This window comes from Thalassophryne amazonica, chromosome 14 (genome assembly GCF_902500255.1).
Source record: "Thalassophryne amazonica chromosome 14, fThaAma1.1, whole genome shotgun sequence".
NCBI classification, from domain to species: Eukaryota; Metazoa; Chordata; class Actinopteri; order Batrachoidiformes; family Batrachoididae; genus Thalassophryne; species Thalassophryne amazonica.
In genome coordinates, this window is record NC_047116.1 from 23,960,783 (window position 1) to 23,978,230 (window position 17,448).

Genomic DNA, 17,448 nt, shown 5'->3' on the forward strand with positions numbered 1-17,448 from the left:
CACTGCGGTGGAGTTTTGTGAACTGGATGTTCCATGCCTGCAGGTTTGGAAGCTGATCAGTAATCAAGCCAGGAAGTGTTTGCTGTTTGTACACCTTTAAGTGTTCTGTGTGTAGAGTGTGGACTCGCATAATGGTTCCTTCTTTCACAGACTCGGTTGTTGCGGCCACCTGGGGGGTGTCGGCGGGGTCCTTGGGTCCGAAACAGCTTCTGGCTCCGGACCGTTAGCGCTGCTGGGAGCGCACCACGCCAGGCCGCACCTTTTTGTTATTATATTTTCACTGTTATGTATTAAATTCAGTTAGCCTTTGTACCGTGCTCTGCTTATTTCATACTGGGTCCTTCAAACGCTGGTCGGTTCTCCGAGCTGCGTCCGACACATAACAGAAAGCAGCCAAAGATAACGATACGTCTTTGGGATGGTTATGAGTAATTTTTTCTCTAATAGTTAAAATTTTGTTAGCAAAGAAAGTCATGAAGTCATTACTAGTTAAAGTTAATGGAATACTCAGCTCAATAGAGCTCTGACTCTTTGTCAGCCTGGCTACAGTGCTGAAAAGAAACCTGGGGTTGTTCTTATTTTCTTCAATTAGTGATGAGTAGAAAGATGTCCTAGCTTTACGGAGGGCTTTTTTATAGAGCAACAGACTCTTTTTCCAGGCTAAGTGAAGATCTTCTAAATTAGTGAGACGCCATTTCCTCTCCAACTTACGGGTTATCTGCTTTAAGCTACGAGTTTGTGAGTTATACCACAGAGTCAGGCACTTCTGATTTAAAGCTCTCTTTTTTAGAGGAGCTACAGCATCCAAAGTTGTCTTCAATGAGGATGTAAACTATTGACGATATACTATCTCACTTACAGAGTTTAGGTAGCTACTCTGCACTGTGTTGGTATATGGCATTAGAGAACATAAAGAAGGAATCATATCCTTAAACCTAGTTACAGCGCTTTCTGAAAGACTTCTAGTGTAATGAAACTTATTCCCCACTGCTGGGTAGTCCATCAGAGTAAATGTTATTAAGAAATGATCAGACAGAAGGGAGTTTTCAGGGAATACTGTTAAGTCTTCTATTTCCATACCATAAGTCAGAACAAGATCTAAGATATGATTAAAGTGGTGGGTGGACTCATTTACTTTTTGAGCAAAGCCAATAGAGTCTAATAATAGATTAAATGCAGTGTTGAGGCTGTCATTCTCAGCATCTGTGTGGATGTTAAAATCGCCCACTATAATTATCTGAGCTAAGCACTAAGTCAGACAAAAGGTCTGAAAATTCACAGAGAAACTCACAGTAACGACCAGGTGGACGATAGATAATAACAAATAAAACTGGTTTTTGGGACTTCCAATTTGGATGGACAAGACTAAGAGTCAAGCTTTCAAATGAATTAAAGCTCTGTCTGGGTTTTTGATTAATTAATAAGCTGGAATGGAAGATTGCTGCTAATCCTCCGCCCCGGCCCGTGCTACGAGCATTCTGACAGTTAGTGTGACTCGGGGTGTTGACTCATTTAAACTAACATATTCATCCTGCTGTAACCAGGTTTCTGTAAGGCAGAATAAATCAATATGTTGATCAATTATTATATCATTTACCAACAGGGACTTAGAAGAGAGAGACCTAATGTTTAATAGACCACATTTAACTGTTTTAGTCTGTGGTGCAGTTGAAGGTGCTATATTATTTTTTCTTTTTGAATTTTTATGCTTAAATAGATTTTTGCTGGTTATTGGTAGTCTGGGAGCAGGCACCGTCTCTACGGGGATGGGGTAATGAGGGGATGGCAGGGGGAGAGAAGCTGCAGAGAGGTGTGTAAGACTACAACTCTTCTTCCCGGTCCCAACCCTGGATAGTCACGGTTTGGAGGATTTAAGAAAATTGGCCAGATTTCTAGAAATGAGAGCTGCTCCATCCAAAGTGGAATGGATGCCGTCTCTCCTAACAAGACCAGGTTTTCCCCAGAAGCTTTGCCAATTATCTATGAAGCCCACCTCATTTTTTGGACACCACTCAGACAGCCAGCAATTCAAGAGAACATGCGGCTAAACATGTCACTCCTGGTCTGATTGGGGAGGGGCCCAGAGAAAACTACAGAGTCCGACATTGTTTTTGCAAAGTTACACACCGATTTAATGTTAATTTTAGTGACCTCCGATTGGCGTAACCAGGTGTCATTACTGCCAACGTGAATTACAATCTTACCAAATTTACGCTTAGCCTTAGCTAGCAGTTTCAAATTTCCTTCAATGTCGCCTGCTCTGGCCCCCGGAAGACAATTGACTATGGTTGCTGGTGTCGCTAACTTCACATTTCGCAAAACAGAGTCGCCAATAACCAGAGTTTGATCCTCGGCGGGTGTGTCGTCGAGTGGGGAAAAACGGTTAGAGATGTGAACGGGTTGGCGGTGTACACGGGGCTTCTGTTTAGGGCTACGCTTCCTCCTCACAGTCACCCAGTCAGCCTGCTTTCCCGGCTGCTCGGTATCTGCCAGGGGGTAACTAACGGCGGCTAAGCTACCTTGGTCCGCACCGACTACAGGGGCCTGGCTAGCTGTAGAATTTTCCACGGTGCGGAGCCGAGTCTCCAATTCGCCCAACCTGGCCTCCAAAGCTACGAATAAGCTACACTTATTACAAGTACCGTTACTGCTAAAGGAGGCCGAGGAATAACTAAACATTTCACACCCAGAGCAGAAAAGTGCGGGAGAGACAGGAGAAGCCGCCATGCTAAATCGGCTAAGAGCTAGTAGCTACGCTAAGCTAGCGGATTCCTAAAAACACGCAAAGTGAATAATGTGTAAATAATTTAGAGGTGATTCAGCAGAAGGAGTGCTTTAGTTAAGGCATGTAAAGATTACACTGGGAAACAAATCGTAATCTAGATAACTAGATCAATCTAACTGCGCAGATTAAACAGCTAACAGATACAGAAAAACACCGCTGTGCTCCGGAACAGGAAGTGATACAATACCGCAGTGAGAGCCAACCACCAGTAGAGGCAAGCAAGAGACTCTGTTGACCCAGTAAGTCGTCAGAGAACAGAGACACCAGCAACCATTGACTATGGTTGCTGGTGTCGCTAACTTCACATTTCTCAAAACAGAGTCGGCAATAACCAGTTTGTTCCTCGATGGGTGTGTCGCAGAGTGGGGAAAAACGGTTAGAGATGTGAACGGGTTGGCGGTGTACACGGGGCTTCTGTTTAGGACTACGCTTCCTCCTCACAGTCACCCAGTCGGCCTGCTTTCCCAGCTGCTCGGGATCTGCTGGAGGGGAACTAACAGCGACTAAGCTACCTATATATATATAAAACAATATAATTCGATGCAGGCTTCACAATACAATTATCACGATTTACAATGCATTGTTACACCCCTTATTGGCCAGGATTTATGACTATGGACTACCAGTCAACAGGTGAGTGGAAAGTTTTTGCACCTTCTTGCTAAATGCCATGAAAGCAGTGTGAATATGCAAACCTGTATTGGAAACATCAAAAGCAGTTCTACCTATATTACATATTTTCAAAAATAAGAACTGGCAATGTTGAACTCTGAAAACAAAGATTTTTGGACTATTATTTTCAGTCAATGGTGATATAGTCAATGAGGCCAGCAGACCAGATACCAGGTTGGCTTCATCATGAAATTGAATATCTGGATGTTTGTCCAATACATCGTGTAAACTTCATAAAAATAAGAGAAAATGTGTTCAAGAAAATTTGTGGTGGAATGTCCAGAAAAACAAGAGTTTGTGCAAGTGTAATGAACTCCTGGATATCTTGTGTCTATATTGTGTTTGGTCTATAGAGGAATTTAGATCAAAGGAACTTGTTACTGAGTGACAGTGTATCTTGTGGAGAAATGGGGATCCTGCTGTTTTGGAGAGGGCTCTGGGAACTCGCCTGCCTTTGCTGACTTTTCTGATGTTGCCACAAACACTGAATCATGAACACAGTATGTTTCTCTGGGATTCTGATCACTGCAAATAATAATTCATATATCATATACAAGACAGACTGGCATCCTGTCCTGGGTGTACCCCGCCTTACGCTCTATGACTGCTAGGATAGGCTCCAGCCCCCTGCGGCCCTTAATTGGACTAAGCGGTTGAAGATGATTGAGTGAGTGATATCATATACAAGTTTTTATTGCGCACTCTGTCATATGTTTGTTCTGTTTCTGTTTGTTTGCCAGAATGGGCCCGACAGATGGTCACCCAAGTTAGTCTTGTCTGCGTAAGAGTTCTTCCTGTAACCAAAAAACAATGTTGGAGTGTTTCCTGTTTGCGTATAAGTTGCGCAATGTTCACAGCTAGTTCACTCAAGTGGCACAAAATTTATGCGTGCCAGAAATTTGAACATTTCAAAATCTTTGCGCACTGGCATGCAGCCGTGCACAGTTCACGGACAGTTTACGAGTTTACTCATTGGCACGCTAAATTACGTGGCAGTGCAGGGAACAAATTTGTGCAAGTGTCAAGGCCCCTTTACTCATACGTTGCCCTCTCAGGTGACTTATGATGTATCGCTATATAAATAAATTGATTTGGACTTTATTGAACTTAATGGATTTGTACGTTGAAACTCCAGAGTCACAATGCTGTTCTGCAATCAGGCGCTAGTGAAGCCAAGTTGTCTATATTACCACTTTTCAGGAGCTCTTGCACTGTCCAAACTGAAAGTCACTGGTCCTCACGTTTCTGGAGGATTACAGTGTGTAAAAGGAAAATCAAAGCAGAAATTTATCTCTTCATTAGGAGTTAATCACTGCAATTTGACAACACATAACTGCTTCTTTAATTAAAGAGAATCATGGTGTTTATGCTTTTAGTCTAATTGAAACACTTCATTCGCTTGACTGCACATCGGCACAACCTTGCCTGCCATTACCGATGACAGCTGATTCACATGCAGGGAGGAAAAACAACTCATCTTTTCCAACGCACATAAAGAAGAACTTAGTATTCCTTTTCTTGAAGGTGTCAAAGGCTTCCTATGAAATATTAATCACACCAGACACCTTGCAAGTGACTCTGACTTGAGCAAGGTGCATAATAATGTGGACATTAACTGATTATCAATATGTGACTCTCAGTACCTATCTGATCAATCCCATGATTGTTTAACCTGATTGACGGCAATAAAAGGGCAGCATCTCCATTGGTCTTAGAGAAGTGAAGAGCAAAAATACTGTAATGCCCGTGTGATTGCACTTTCATCAGCAGGAAATCATTCCAAAAGTAGGTCTTGTGTTGTCTGCTGATATCAGAGGCTTTTACATAATAGATTAAAAAATCTAAACGGTTTCAGTAGGCAAGTACTTTAAACTGTCATCAGTTTGTACTGGATAATCTTTAAATGATTCATTTATGGGTCTTTTTTAATGTAGTGATCGTGTATATTGTATTTATTTTTATATTTGCTCTTTTGAATCAAATTACACTGAAATATTAGTGTCATTAAACAGCTTTACAAATCCTCATTTTAATTTATCTGAACTGAATACTTAAAAAAATCTCTTCTGAAGTGAATCAACGGAGCAGAATGAATCCCAGATTTGAATCATAATCATCCTTCTTGATCTCATCTTTTAACACCATCTCTCGTTCCATTTTCCCAGACAGATTCGTCTCAATTGGTTTCACAGGTACCCATCTCTCCCGGTTCAAGTGCTATCTCTGCGGCCAATTGCAATTTACACAGCTCTAAACCGATCACAGCACTCCTCAGTCATCACAGGTGTTCCTCAGGGCTCTGTTTTGGGTTATCTTCTCTTAATTATCTACCTCCTATCACTTGGTCACATTTTCAAGAAATTTGGCATTCCATTTCATTGCTATGCAGATGACACCCAACTCTGTGTGTCCTCCAAACTGAACTCAACCCTTCTACCATCTTCCCTTTCTGATTATGTCCTTGAAATTAAAACCAAGTTTTCATACACCTTCCTTCGCAATAAAAATGATGTTCTTCTCATTGGCTCTAAAACAACTTTGACCAAATTGAGTAGCTTTTCACTCACCATGGACAATTCCATAGCCCCCCCAAATAATTATATCACAGAAATAAAGATATTTTATAATAACTAGACTATATTTGAATGCAAATTAAATGTAATAAATTTTGTGAAAAAACAAAGGATTTTGTGTGTGAAAGTGTATATATTGATTTTTAAAAAATAAAAATTTGTTCAACAGAGAACTAAGTCCTCTGTTGAACGAATTGTGGGCAAACAAGTTTGATCCTGATACAGAGTTTGACAGCTGTTTCAACTGGGCAGAACGATTCTCTTTATTGAGTCCTGCTCTAGTTGCCTTATTTTTATTTTCATATATAAATGTTATATTACTTCAGCTGTAAAGGTTACAACAATTTTCATTTAATAAATGTATTTAAAAACAAAATCCTAACATGAATTCCTTGAAAGCTTCTCACGACATAACATAAAAATAATTCCACGTCATCATTCTATGATTTTTGATTGAATTATTTGGCATCTAAAACAAAAATGTGCCTTATCTTTTATCTTACAATAAAACGTCAGAGGGTGTATTTGCATTCTGGTAAATTAATGTAAAAACCTGAATAGTTGTAAACAAATTATCTTGTAACTTTCAGGAGACCACCTGAAAGAAAAGTTTTGTTTTTTTAAATAAGTGAAACATGATTACATTTTATATTAATTTATAAATATTTGATATTTAGCAGATTATCATTATTTTATAAAAGTTTTAATTAGATTAAACGTGCCTACAAATTGTGATAAACCTTTGCTTCCCCAAGTTCTATTTATTTAAATGGTTTAGGAGGAAAGTGGGTAAAAATCCTCAACACTTTAAGGTTTGCTGCAAGACAAACAAAACTGTCATTTCACAACACAGAAAAATCGTGAATCCCGGATAGTAAATGACACCACAAATGACCAGCAGCAAACATCACGTGTGAAAATGAAAATTCAGCTGTATCAGTGTGCCTGAACACCCTGACTGCCACCTTGACTAAAATATATGTTTTGTCATTATGGCATGTTAACTTATATTAAGTTTGAGCCGTGGAAGGCTGCAGGGTTTCTGCTTCTCGCTGAACTCGTCTCACAGAGGAATAAAAGCACGGTCGATGAAGGATGTTACCGTCATTTGTTGCAGTATGAAACACCCCAGACATGGAGAAAGCAAATTATACACTCTATCATCCAAACCTCAGAGACCCAGAGGCAAACAACGCCTGTGTATTCATTAACGCTTTGAGAAATTTATTTGAATAACTTAGTCTTCCATACATTTTCTGACTATATTCATTAATCACAGTTTGTAGTTAGATGTTGATTTAAATCTGTACTGATTTTCTTTCTGCTTCACTATAGTACTATTATTTGTTTAGAATATTTCAGACTTGAGTCAATTTTGTGACTATTAATGAGATATTTTGGCATTATTTTCTCCCCAAGGTTGCGTTTTCATTATTTGTTGAATTAGGAAAAGATTACAGAGACAATTTTTATGGAGCTTTGAGAATAATTATATAGTTATTTATTTTCACTTTACAAGACTTCTTTTTCCACATTCTAAAATAGTGCTTTTACTTGTGTTTAGTTAGTTATTACATTTTTATCAGTATCTTCAAAAAATATTACAAAATATTTACAGAAAACAGCATATTTATCGTATATGTTAATAAATATAGTTTCAAACTAGTCGTTGAAGTGGACCATTAACCTAGGCACCCATCTACACTCTGAGTGCCCAGTAATGCATTTTTTTAAAGCAACAGAGCTGATTTTCTTTCTGGTTATTTTTTTAAGAAGTGCACTTATTAGAATGCATATACCTCTACCAAGAACCAAAACACCCAAACTAATTTCACATCACATGGCATTATTTTCAAAAATTAAAGTTTCTTGCAGTTTACTATTTATATGAAGCTGGATTGAAAAGTATTCAAAGGTAGACACAAACCTTTCAGCAACTTCATGAAAACTGGTTAATTAGTACACCAAGTTTTGACTAACTGCTTTGAATAATTCTACTAAGTGGCCAAACAACTTTGTAAAATTATACACACTGTGGTCGTTGTATCATTCCACTACTGTGGAGCAGGTAACTCAGCGGGAAAAGGAGTTGGGCTACCAATATGTAGACCTGGCTTTGGTTTTCAGGCACCCTACCTGTCTGTGTCCTTGGAGAAGACACTTCGATATTGTCCAAGCCCATCCCGTTTTAAATGGGTACTGGCCTTTGCTTGGGAAGCGGCATACGTCGGATCAATACCTGTCCAGACTCCAATGCTGCAGAATCCAGGGATAAGCGATGGCATTAGGACATACATTACTTACTGTTTTTCATGGTGAACATCAAAACAAGAAATTATTAATAACTTGCCTTATTTTGTTATAGTGTATTGCAGGACTGTAATCATGCTGCAGCAGGTTTCAGTTCACGTTGTAGTGTTTGGTGGTCGATGCGTCCTCGGATGGGTTAGTCCTTTGGTAATAAATTTGTTGGAGAGATGTGTACTGATGAATGATGCTGCTGAGCCATACTGGTATTGACTGGGAAGGACGAGCAATGGTTTGGTCTTTCATTCCACTTGACAGTTATCGATCGGGGTCACAGGGCTTCTGTAGTCTTGATTCTGGATCTCAGCAGCTCAACCTAGCAAGCTGGGATTTATGATATGTAGGCTACAGGTCTGTTATAGTGAAGGTAAGATGGCGTGAAGCCCATCTAAAGACTGTTCACAGAGCTCTCTGCGTGAAATTCCTCATTAGATAATGGCCTTTAAATATAATTTTTTCAGATCACTTTGGTTGGGAAGTGAAGCCTTCTCAAATAATTTGTGCAGTTGTATTCAGGAGACATGAACATGAAGCTTGCCAGCCTTTTTTGCACATTTGTTGCCATCAAATAACACAGAGCCATGTTAAATGTTCTGTAAATAACAAAAGCCAGCCCCACCCCCATGGCAGAGTCAACCGAGAATGTCACACACTCTGTGAATGTAAAACCTTCAGAGAATGAGCTCACGTCTGGCAGACCTTCCCCAGATTAGAAAGCTAGTGGCTGACCGAGACGCCCTTTACATATCAGGATATGCAAACAGAAAGTAAAAATTGCCCTTTATATTAGTAATTTGTCCTTTTGCTTTTGGTGCGCTGAAGACTGAGGACAACATGGTTGAAATATAGCAGGTAGGGGGGGATGACCCCTCTAAAACATAGACAATCCCCCTCCAAAAAAGGGGGGTAGGTTTAGAATATTTATATATCCTTAGCTGTAATTATAAATATTAGGAAAACAAGCAAGAAAAGCGGCAGTTTTTCTGAGTATGTATTTCTCTACTTTCTTTGTGCTTTCTGAATACACTGCGGGTTAGTTGGAGCGGAAGTACGTTTGTAGGCCAACCTGGAAAAGGTTCAGGCAAAAAACAGTGTGCCCCGCAACTGAACAAAAATATAAACACAACACTTTTGTTTTTGCTCCCATTTTTCATGAGCTAAACTCAAAGATCTAAAACATTTTCTAAATACACAAACGACAGTGAGCCGAACACAAAAATGGTTAGTGAGCCGGAGATAATGTGACATATCAAGATGCTGATTAGACGGCATAATTATTGCACAGGTGTGCCTTAGGCTGGCCACAATAAAAGGCCTTTCTGAAATGTGCAGTTTTACACACAGCACAGTGCCACAGATGTCGCAGGTTTTGAGGGAGCGTGCAATTGTCATGCTGACAGCAGGAATGTCAACCAGAACTGTTGCCCATGAATTAAATCTTCATGTCTCTACCATAAGCCGTCTCCAAAAGTGTTTCAGGAATTTGGCAGTACATCTTACCAGCCTCACAACCGCAGACCACGTGTACCCACACCAACCATCAGTTTGCAGAACCACAGAATTTCTGGACAAACTGTCAGAAACTGTCTCAGGGAAGCTCACCTGCATGCTCATCGTCCTCATCGGGGTCTCGATGTGACTGCAGTTTTTCCATCATACCCAACTTGAGTGGGCAAATGCTCACGTTCGATGGCGACTGGCTGTGGATCATCTCTATGCGAAGGAGATGTGTTGCACTGTGTGAGGCAAATGTTGGTCACACCAGATACTGATGGGCTTTCTGACAACCCCCTCCCCCCAATAAGCAAGACTGCACATTTCAGAGTGTCCCTTTTATTGTGGCCAGCCTAAGGCACACCTGTGCAATAATCATGCTGTCTAATCAGCATCTTGATATGCCACACCTGTGAGGTGGGGTGGATTATCTCGGCAAAAGAGAAGTGCTCACTAACATAGATTTAGACAGATTTGTGAAAAATATTTGAGAGAAATAGGTCTTTTATGCATATAGAAAATGTTTTAGATCTTCGGTTCGGCTCATGAAAAATGTGAACAAAACAAGTGTTGGCACTATATTTTTGTTCAGTGTTGGCATATGTTTTTGCTTCATATGTAGCAAAAAACAACCAAAACTTCATCAATGTCTGAGTATTTATTGACGTAAATGTAGACTGTTAAAGGCAGATCATGTCTTGGTGAAGCACTTAACAAATGATGGGTAGAACTGTTTAAAATGTCTGAAACGTAAGTCGTGACTGCTGCTTTTTGAAATCTGAGTCATTTTACATTTGCTGCTGAGCTAAATGTGCAACACTTCTTACGAACAACCATTTCCACAAACACTTGATTTCATTGATTATAGGTAAGTTCACTGTCATCCGTAAGGCGGGACTGGAGATCGATATTTGCAATTGACACACGACTGCACGCCAGCTTTGAAATAGCTGCTTGACGCTGAGTATTATTTCATCACTTTGGTGTTTAAAAGCAGAATCTGTAAAACGATAAATGCAAATAGAATTCACATTGAGGATTATGCATTTTCCCCTCACTGCATTATGCAGCGCTTTCATAAGGTCGATGGATAATCATGGCGATAAACTGTAGATAAGCAGAATTGCTCCTCGTTATCACCTCAGTAGCGTTTTATTGTCTTTTAATTTGATGCCATATCTGTGTTTAGGCCTGAAATATTCCTTCTTGAGAAATCACGTCCAGGTTTGCTTAACTCGCCTAATTTCCTCACAAACTGGCCTTCGCTAATCACTGCACAGTTGCTATGGCAACCATCCATTCCTGGCTCTCGGTCCTCACAAAGCTGCTTCCTAAACCTTAATGAATGACAAGAAAGTTATTTCATCTTTAAGCACTCTAATTACATTTGAGCGTGTGCAGGCAGCCGCATTAGTGCAGATTCAAAGACGAAGGCTGATGGACCACAATGTGAAGCTGTGTAATGAAATGCACACCATTTCCAAGTGGGGATTATTTGTATGATTAATTATAAACATGTGTGCATCATCTTCACTAAACTGACCATATGTGTCCTGTAAAATTAATATGAGTGTTGTCGGGTGCGATAATAGCACAGCTAGAAGAATGAAGTGATTGCAGGAAAATAATGGATAAACAGAGCTGGTGATTGCTTTCACTAGCCGGCTTGCATTTGGTCAAACAAGTGGTATTTTGAGAAGTAGCCTCTTTAGCTTGCGTAATGGTTGTATGTGCAGTTTCTGGACAAATTTTTAAAACCAGTGAAAGCCAACACCACAGTATGAGCTCCGTGATGTTTTCATTAGGATCTTCTGTCTGATGGTGTCCACCATCTGAGAGAACCTCGTGATCCTTGATGTGTACTTGCTTTAGGTCTTCATGAGATAAATGCTGATTTTGTTCTGCAACCAGGCACAGAAGGTGGTGTGTGTTATTTGCAACAATGGAATCATTCAGAATGCACAAATAATACTGAATTCTCCCTTCTGCTAAGGATTGTTGTAACAGCATTTTGCATTTTTCTTTAAACATTTCTTGCTGTTTGGAAAATTGGTGAAATTGTTATCTGTAGCAGAAGGAAGAAGTGATATTTTTGTTATTGTTGTTGATTGGATTTTCTCCCAACAAGAGTTGGTGGTTGGATTGGCGTTCCACTCACTATAAAATTTACTTTATTTGTATGGCGCAACATCATAACATGTTACCGCAAGGTGTCATACATGATCAGCGTTTCTCAAACCTTAAAAAAAGAGAACCAACTTGGTTCAAAGTTGTTTCAATTGGTAACATCTAAATGAATGAAGTTGTTTGAACTTAAGTTAGGTAAGTTAGAGTTGATCTAACTTACTAACTTAAGTTCAGGCAACTTCATTTAGAGGTTTCCAATTGAAACAATTCATTTAAGTAGGTTCAACTATTCTCTTTTTTCAGTGCAGGCCAAGCACCACTTACCCAATTAAAATATAATAATAATCTTGCAGACCTCCTGAATCCCCAATATCCTAAACCAATAGGTCTACTTACTATTCCAACAGTATGAGTAATTTTTAAACCATCTGAGAAACATTTTCAAATATGATATGAATTTAAATGTGATATTTTATCAGTGTACTCTTGGATCACCAGGGGTTGCTCATTGACCACCAGTGGTCCCGGACCACTGTTTGAGAAAGGATGCTCTTGACCTTATCGACTCCAAGGATCAATTTAGGGGAAAAAACCTCCCTCAGCATTATCTTTTTTATTATTATTATTACAGGAAGAAACCTCAAGCAGACCAAACTAAGTGGGGGGGACAATCTGCTTTGGCCATTCAAACAAGACAGAACAGAAAGCACAGCACAAGATAGACAGAGCATGCAATGTGTGAAATGTTGCAGCTAAATAAACATGTATTACCCAGAGTTCACGATGACGGGAAGTAGAAAAGACAACCACAAGGTGAAGATTAGTGTCCTACAGAAACAGACTGTATGTCAGTGCAGGGATGGAGATTTCTCACAGTTCTCCCCAACCCAGTTGTACCTCAAACATCTTCCCGAGGTGCCCCTATTATCCCAAGTTCAAAATTTCCACTATTACTAGCACACACATTGACGCAAGTTCATACCCATTCATACATGTAATAACTCATCCACACCTGTTCAAAATCCTAAATTATTTCAATAAATGGCACTCATTAAAGCACCCACATTAGATCTAGAGAGTCTTGTTCAGTCACTCCAGGCATCAATCGATGTAATCCATCCAACAAAGTATTCCTCAGGTCCAGGAAATTCTCCAAGCTGTTCACGTAGTTTGAAACCACACAAGGAGCTATCGCCCAATCTTTCAATTATTCAATTTCATCTTTTCAACTAAATATTGACTTTTGTTTCCTTTTTCCACACTGAATGGAATAATTGAAAGATTGGACGATAAGATGACTGTGGAGATCAGTACGGCACAAACTTGTCATTTCCCACAGTGATGTAGCGAGTCGCGTTAACTCCGCAGTGTGTTCAGATTGGAATCTCAGTGTGTATTCTGAATTTTTTTTTTTTTAAGTTTTGTTTTGCTTTTTACATTTCAATAAACTGGCCTTGCATTTCAGCTGATCTTCACAAAACTGGACCATTCATGTAGAGAAAGGCAGTATGGAGTAGATTTAGAATTTTTTACACTCTTTAACAAAAAAAGGTGACCGTGCCTGTTCTGATCAATTGATCAAATCTAATGCACTGTTTGGTTAGTGTCTGCTATGAGGTACATGTGACAGAGAGTTTGCATTTGGATGTGTTACTGAAGTTGCTATGTTGGGATAAAAAACAAAACAGCAATACAAATAAATTAATAATAAATTATTCCAATGCACATTACTAGCTTGTTTGGCCTTGGTGGCCGTATTGTATTATACTGTGTAAAGGATGTTTTAAGAAGTAATTAAGAATAGCTATAATATTATGTATATAATATTTCTCTGTATATACAAATATATGGTAAACCGACTGGATTATATAGCGCTTTTCCATCTATATCAGAAGCTCAACGTGCTTTACAGTGATGACTCACATCACACACGCACCGACGTCAGGGTGCTGCCATACAAGGTGTTCACTACACACCGGAAGCAACTTGCCCAAGGGCCCTTAGTGATTTTTCAGCCAGACTGGGGTTTGAACCGATGATCCTCAGGTCTCAGGCTCACTGCTTAACCACTAGACCATCACCTCCCCGATATATTGAATTTTTAATATGAAATGTGGTAAGTCTATATATTCGTTATTAGGTAACAACATTGAACAATGGACGGTGATATCACTATGAATGAGTCTCTGCTAACCAGACAAACTGAACAAAGGAAATACAGTATTTCAGCCTTGCTAGTTGTAAAACATGACATCAGCAACATTTGCCAAATAAATAATGCAATTATTCACAAAACTTTCTCATTTAATTTCCTGCACTTTCAATTAAAATCATTATAGAAACTTTGCATAATTTATTACCACCCTTGAAAAATGTCTCAGGTACCTATTTACCTATTTTATAAACATTACCCAATCTAGACCCGTGGAATTTCACGGGCAACGCGATAGTTAAAGAATTTACTTCTATAATTAAATAGATAAACATCATTTGATTTTTGTGGATATGGAAATGTTTGGACATTTTGATTTTCATGCTGTAGTCATGCCGATTATGTGTGTGGCGGTGGTGGTGGGGGTGTGTTAAAGTCTACATTTCTCTAAAAGTTCTAGGGTGCCCAAAATTTTGTGCATGTTTCTGAGTTCTAGTCATCGCTGGATTCTCTCCACAAATGCATTCAACCAATTTGACACAAGAGGTACAAGTAAATACAATTAATTTTATTAATGCACAGCCCAGTAAATCATCTTTGCCAAGAATAGCATTCAAGAAAGTGTTCCCCCCCCACGCGCTACTATTTCAGGAATGTATATAGACCATTCCTTCCTTGAGGAGAGTCCGTCTTCAAACATGCATCACCATCCACTAAGAAAAAAATAATAAGGTCAAATAAAATCTCATCTGAAACAGTCCACAGCAAAAGATAAAACATACAGGAATTTATGTCACCGATATGAGAAAAACAATTTTACTTGTGTAACTGTAGTTTTAGTCTACACCTACAATATATTTTAAAAACCATACCTAAGATATCTGGAGCTTTTACATGGAATATAAGCAAATTCAAAAGGATATAACAACAGATATCACTGCAGTGCATGTTCACAGTTTGTACAGTGGCATAGAAAAGTTGGCTTTTACATAGTTAACAAAAATCGTGACATTAAATAAAAAATTCAGGCCTCTATATTACAGTTTTCTAATATGCCCTTTAAACTCACAATGTAAACAAATCTTCATAACAGAATAAATAAAAAAATGTCAAAGCCAATGCAGTATGTAACTTTGAACAATCTTGGTTTAATACATGTAAATTATCACTTTATTTGTGTCACTTTTATTCAGATTGGTCAGGGGATGGATACATGAATGTTTCAAAATCATTGACTATGGCCTGAATTACATTTACATGAATTACTAAAAAATGCAAACCGTATGGTACTATATGTTAAATCGGTCTGGAGTAGGCATCTCTCAGAGACTGTCCAATTACTTATGCATCTCACTCTTCATTTAGATGGACATGTTTATGTATCCATCGCCGACTTGTCTGTTCATTTATACCATGTAGAGATTTGCTTTCACTTTGAGTTTAAAGTGTCTAATTTTATAAAATTTAACCTGGAGAAGCCTGGATTATTTCATATGTCCTTAAAAAATTTGAAATCTGTAAAGGCCCAAAACTTTCCAGATGTTTTCCCCGTCACTGTATATAGTTTTACCAACACATTTGCTATAAATTGGTCATAATCTGGTCTATAACAATGCACTTTATCAGTTCTTTTAAAGTGAAAATTAGCTTTCAAAACCACTGTGTACATTGATTTTAGGAGACCTCTGTGGTCCATAAATATGATTTAAAATACAATTCCCCAGATATCTGGCCTCCTGTAGAAGTTTAAATTATGTATTTGGCTCTGACAGACCACCAAACAAAAAGAACATTTTCATATCTAAGGCTGTAGCAATTTCTTAAAAATGCAATACTCATTTGCAGATTTATGCTGATATAACTTCTGCCCGGTGTTTTCGGGTTGTCTCTGTTTGCTCGCTGTTCCATATGGTCACAGGTTGCTGATTTAATTTGTGTGTAAACAGTGCAGAATTGACACAATAGTCATACCATATAAAACATCCTCAATATGAAATACCCCGTTTGCAGTAAAGGTCAGACTATAGCATCTAATTACAATCCTTGGAATGTAACTTTGTTCCTTGGTTGTGCACATGTGAAGGCAGTGATATTTTAAAGAGAATTTGGTCAGTCGTCTCCAGCGTATTTGACCTTGAGTTCTGACTATTTTCCAAGAGCTGTTTGTCAAAACATGATGCTGACAATTATGTGTTATCCCTGAAAGAACATGGCCATCACCATTGTGTCCCATCTCATCTCATCACAGTCACAATCTCAGTTACTTGCAGTTAGAGTTACTTGCTGTGGATGTCCTCATGCCTGATGATCTTATAGGTAATCCAGTAGAAGATGTTGAAGATGAGGAAGGCCATAGGAAAGGCGGCCCTGGAGATGGTGTCTATCCTCTTGGCTCTGTCCACAAACTTCTTCCTCATGGAGTCCGTGTCCTTTGGGGTGCATGGTGGAGGGTTCTGCACTGGTGTTGCGTTTTTAACAGCCGTGCCGTCCTTTGTGGGCAGACACTGGGTCATACTGTAGCCAGCGAAATTAAGCGACCCTCACGTATGTCATCATCCTGGAAACCGAGCACATGTGGTTGGCAGAACTCATGATCTGTTTTTATGACTGCAGCTTAAATATTAAGATTTACTTTGTGATATATGCTACATCACAAGTAGGTCACAAAATGTCTTCAATATATTAACATTTGTAGCCCAAAGAGATATGATCTGTTTCTGTGCCTGTCACATTAAATGGAAAGAAGCCATAGTTTGCTACATCTCTACCTTAAAAGGAAACAAAATTTTTCAGCCTATGATCCGTGATGTGATGTGTTGAGATTCATTCTTTAACTTGGGATAAAGACAAGTTTAACTGGTGCAGTACTGATTTAGAACTCAAACACTATTATAAGCTAACCAGCTGTATAACGTAGTGGCACGAGGCAAGCTAAAACCACTGCTTCTAGTCACCACTGAACAGGTGAAAATGGAATTAGAAGTGTCGGGGAGCATGGAAAAGATTAATACAGATGTAAATGTGAATATATTTACCTCACTAAATGCAAAATAAAATTTATATACTATGCAGTTAGCCACTTACCTTAGCCTCACCTTCACCTCCACAGGGCTTCTTGCCTTTGAGTCATTACAGTTCATTTGCCAATGTGGGGCTCGGTCCTTGTAGATGAAGGCAACTGCATAACAAGTCATCTTAAAAAGTGCATTTACATTTAGTGAGGTGAACATGCACATAGGGACCTTTTCCGTGCTACCAGATGCTTTTATTTACTTTTTTGCCTGTTAGTGGCGACAAGAACCTGTTAACCGATAATGTTTTTAACTTGCCCAGCTCTT

At 39.0% G+C, this 17,448-nt stretch overlaps 2 protein-coding genes across 3 annotated transcripts in view; one reads left to right on the forward strand and one right to left on the reverse strand.

Moving 5' to 3' along the window:
• fancb (FA complementation group B) overlaps positions 1 to 17,448 on the forward strand; it is a 102,079-nt gene that overhangs the window by 55,312 nt on the left and 29,319 nt on the right. The window lies entirely within an intron of this gene.
• The window catches only part of glra2 (glycine receptor, alpha 2), a 63,445-nt gene that overhangs the window by 13,396 nt on the left and 32,601 nt on the right, over positions 1 to 17,448 (reverse strand). The window contains exon 9 of one of the 2 annotated variants that reach the window (XM_034186482.1): positions 15,688 to 16,667. The exons of the other annotated variant lie outside the window; for it this stretch is intronic. Within the exon in view, the coding sequence (XP_034042373.1) occupies positions 16,620 to 16,667 (48 nt within the window). The 3' untranslated portion in view covers positions 15,688 to 16,619. Of the gene's footprint in view, positions 1 to 15,687; positions 16,668 to 17,448 lie in introns of those variants that run through there. 2 annotated transcript variants of the gene reach the window in all.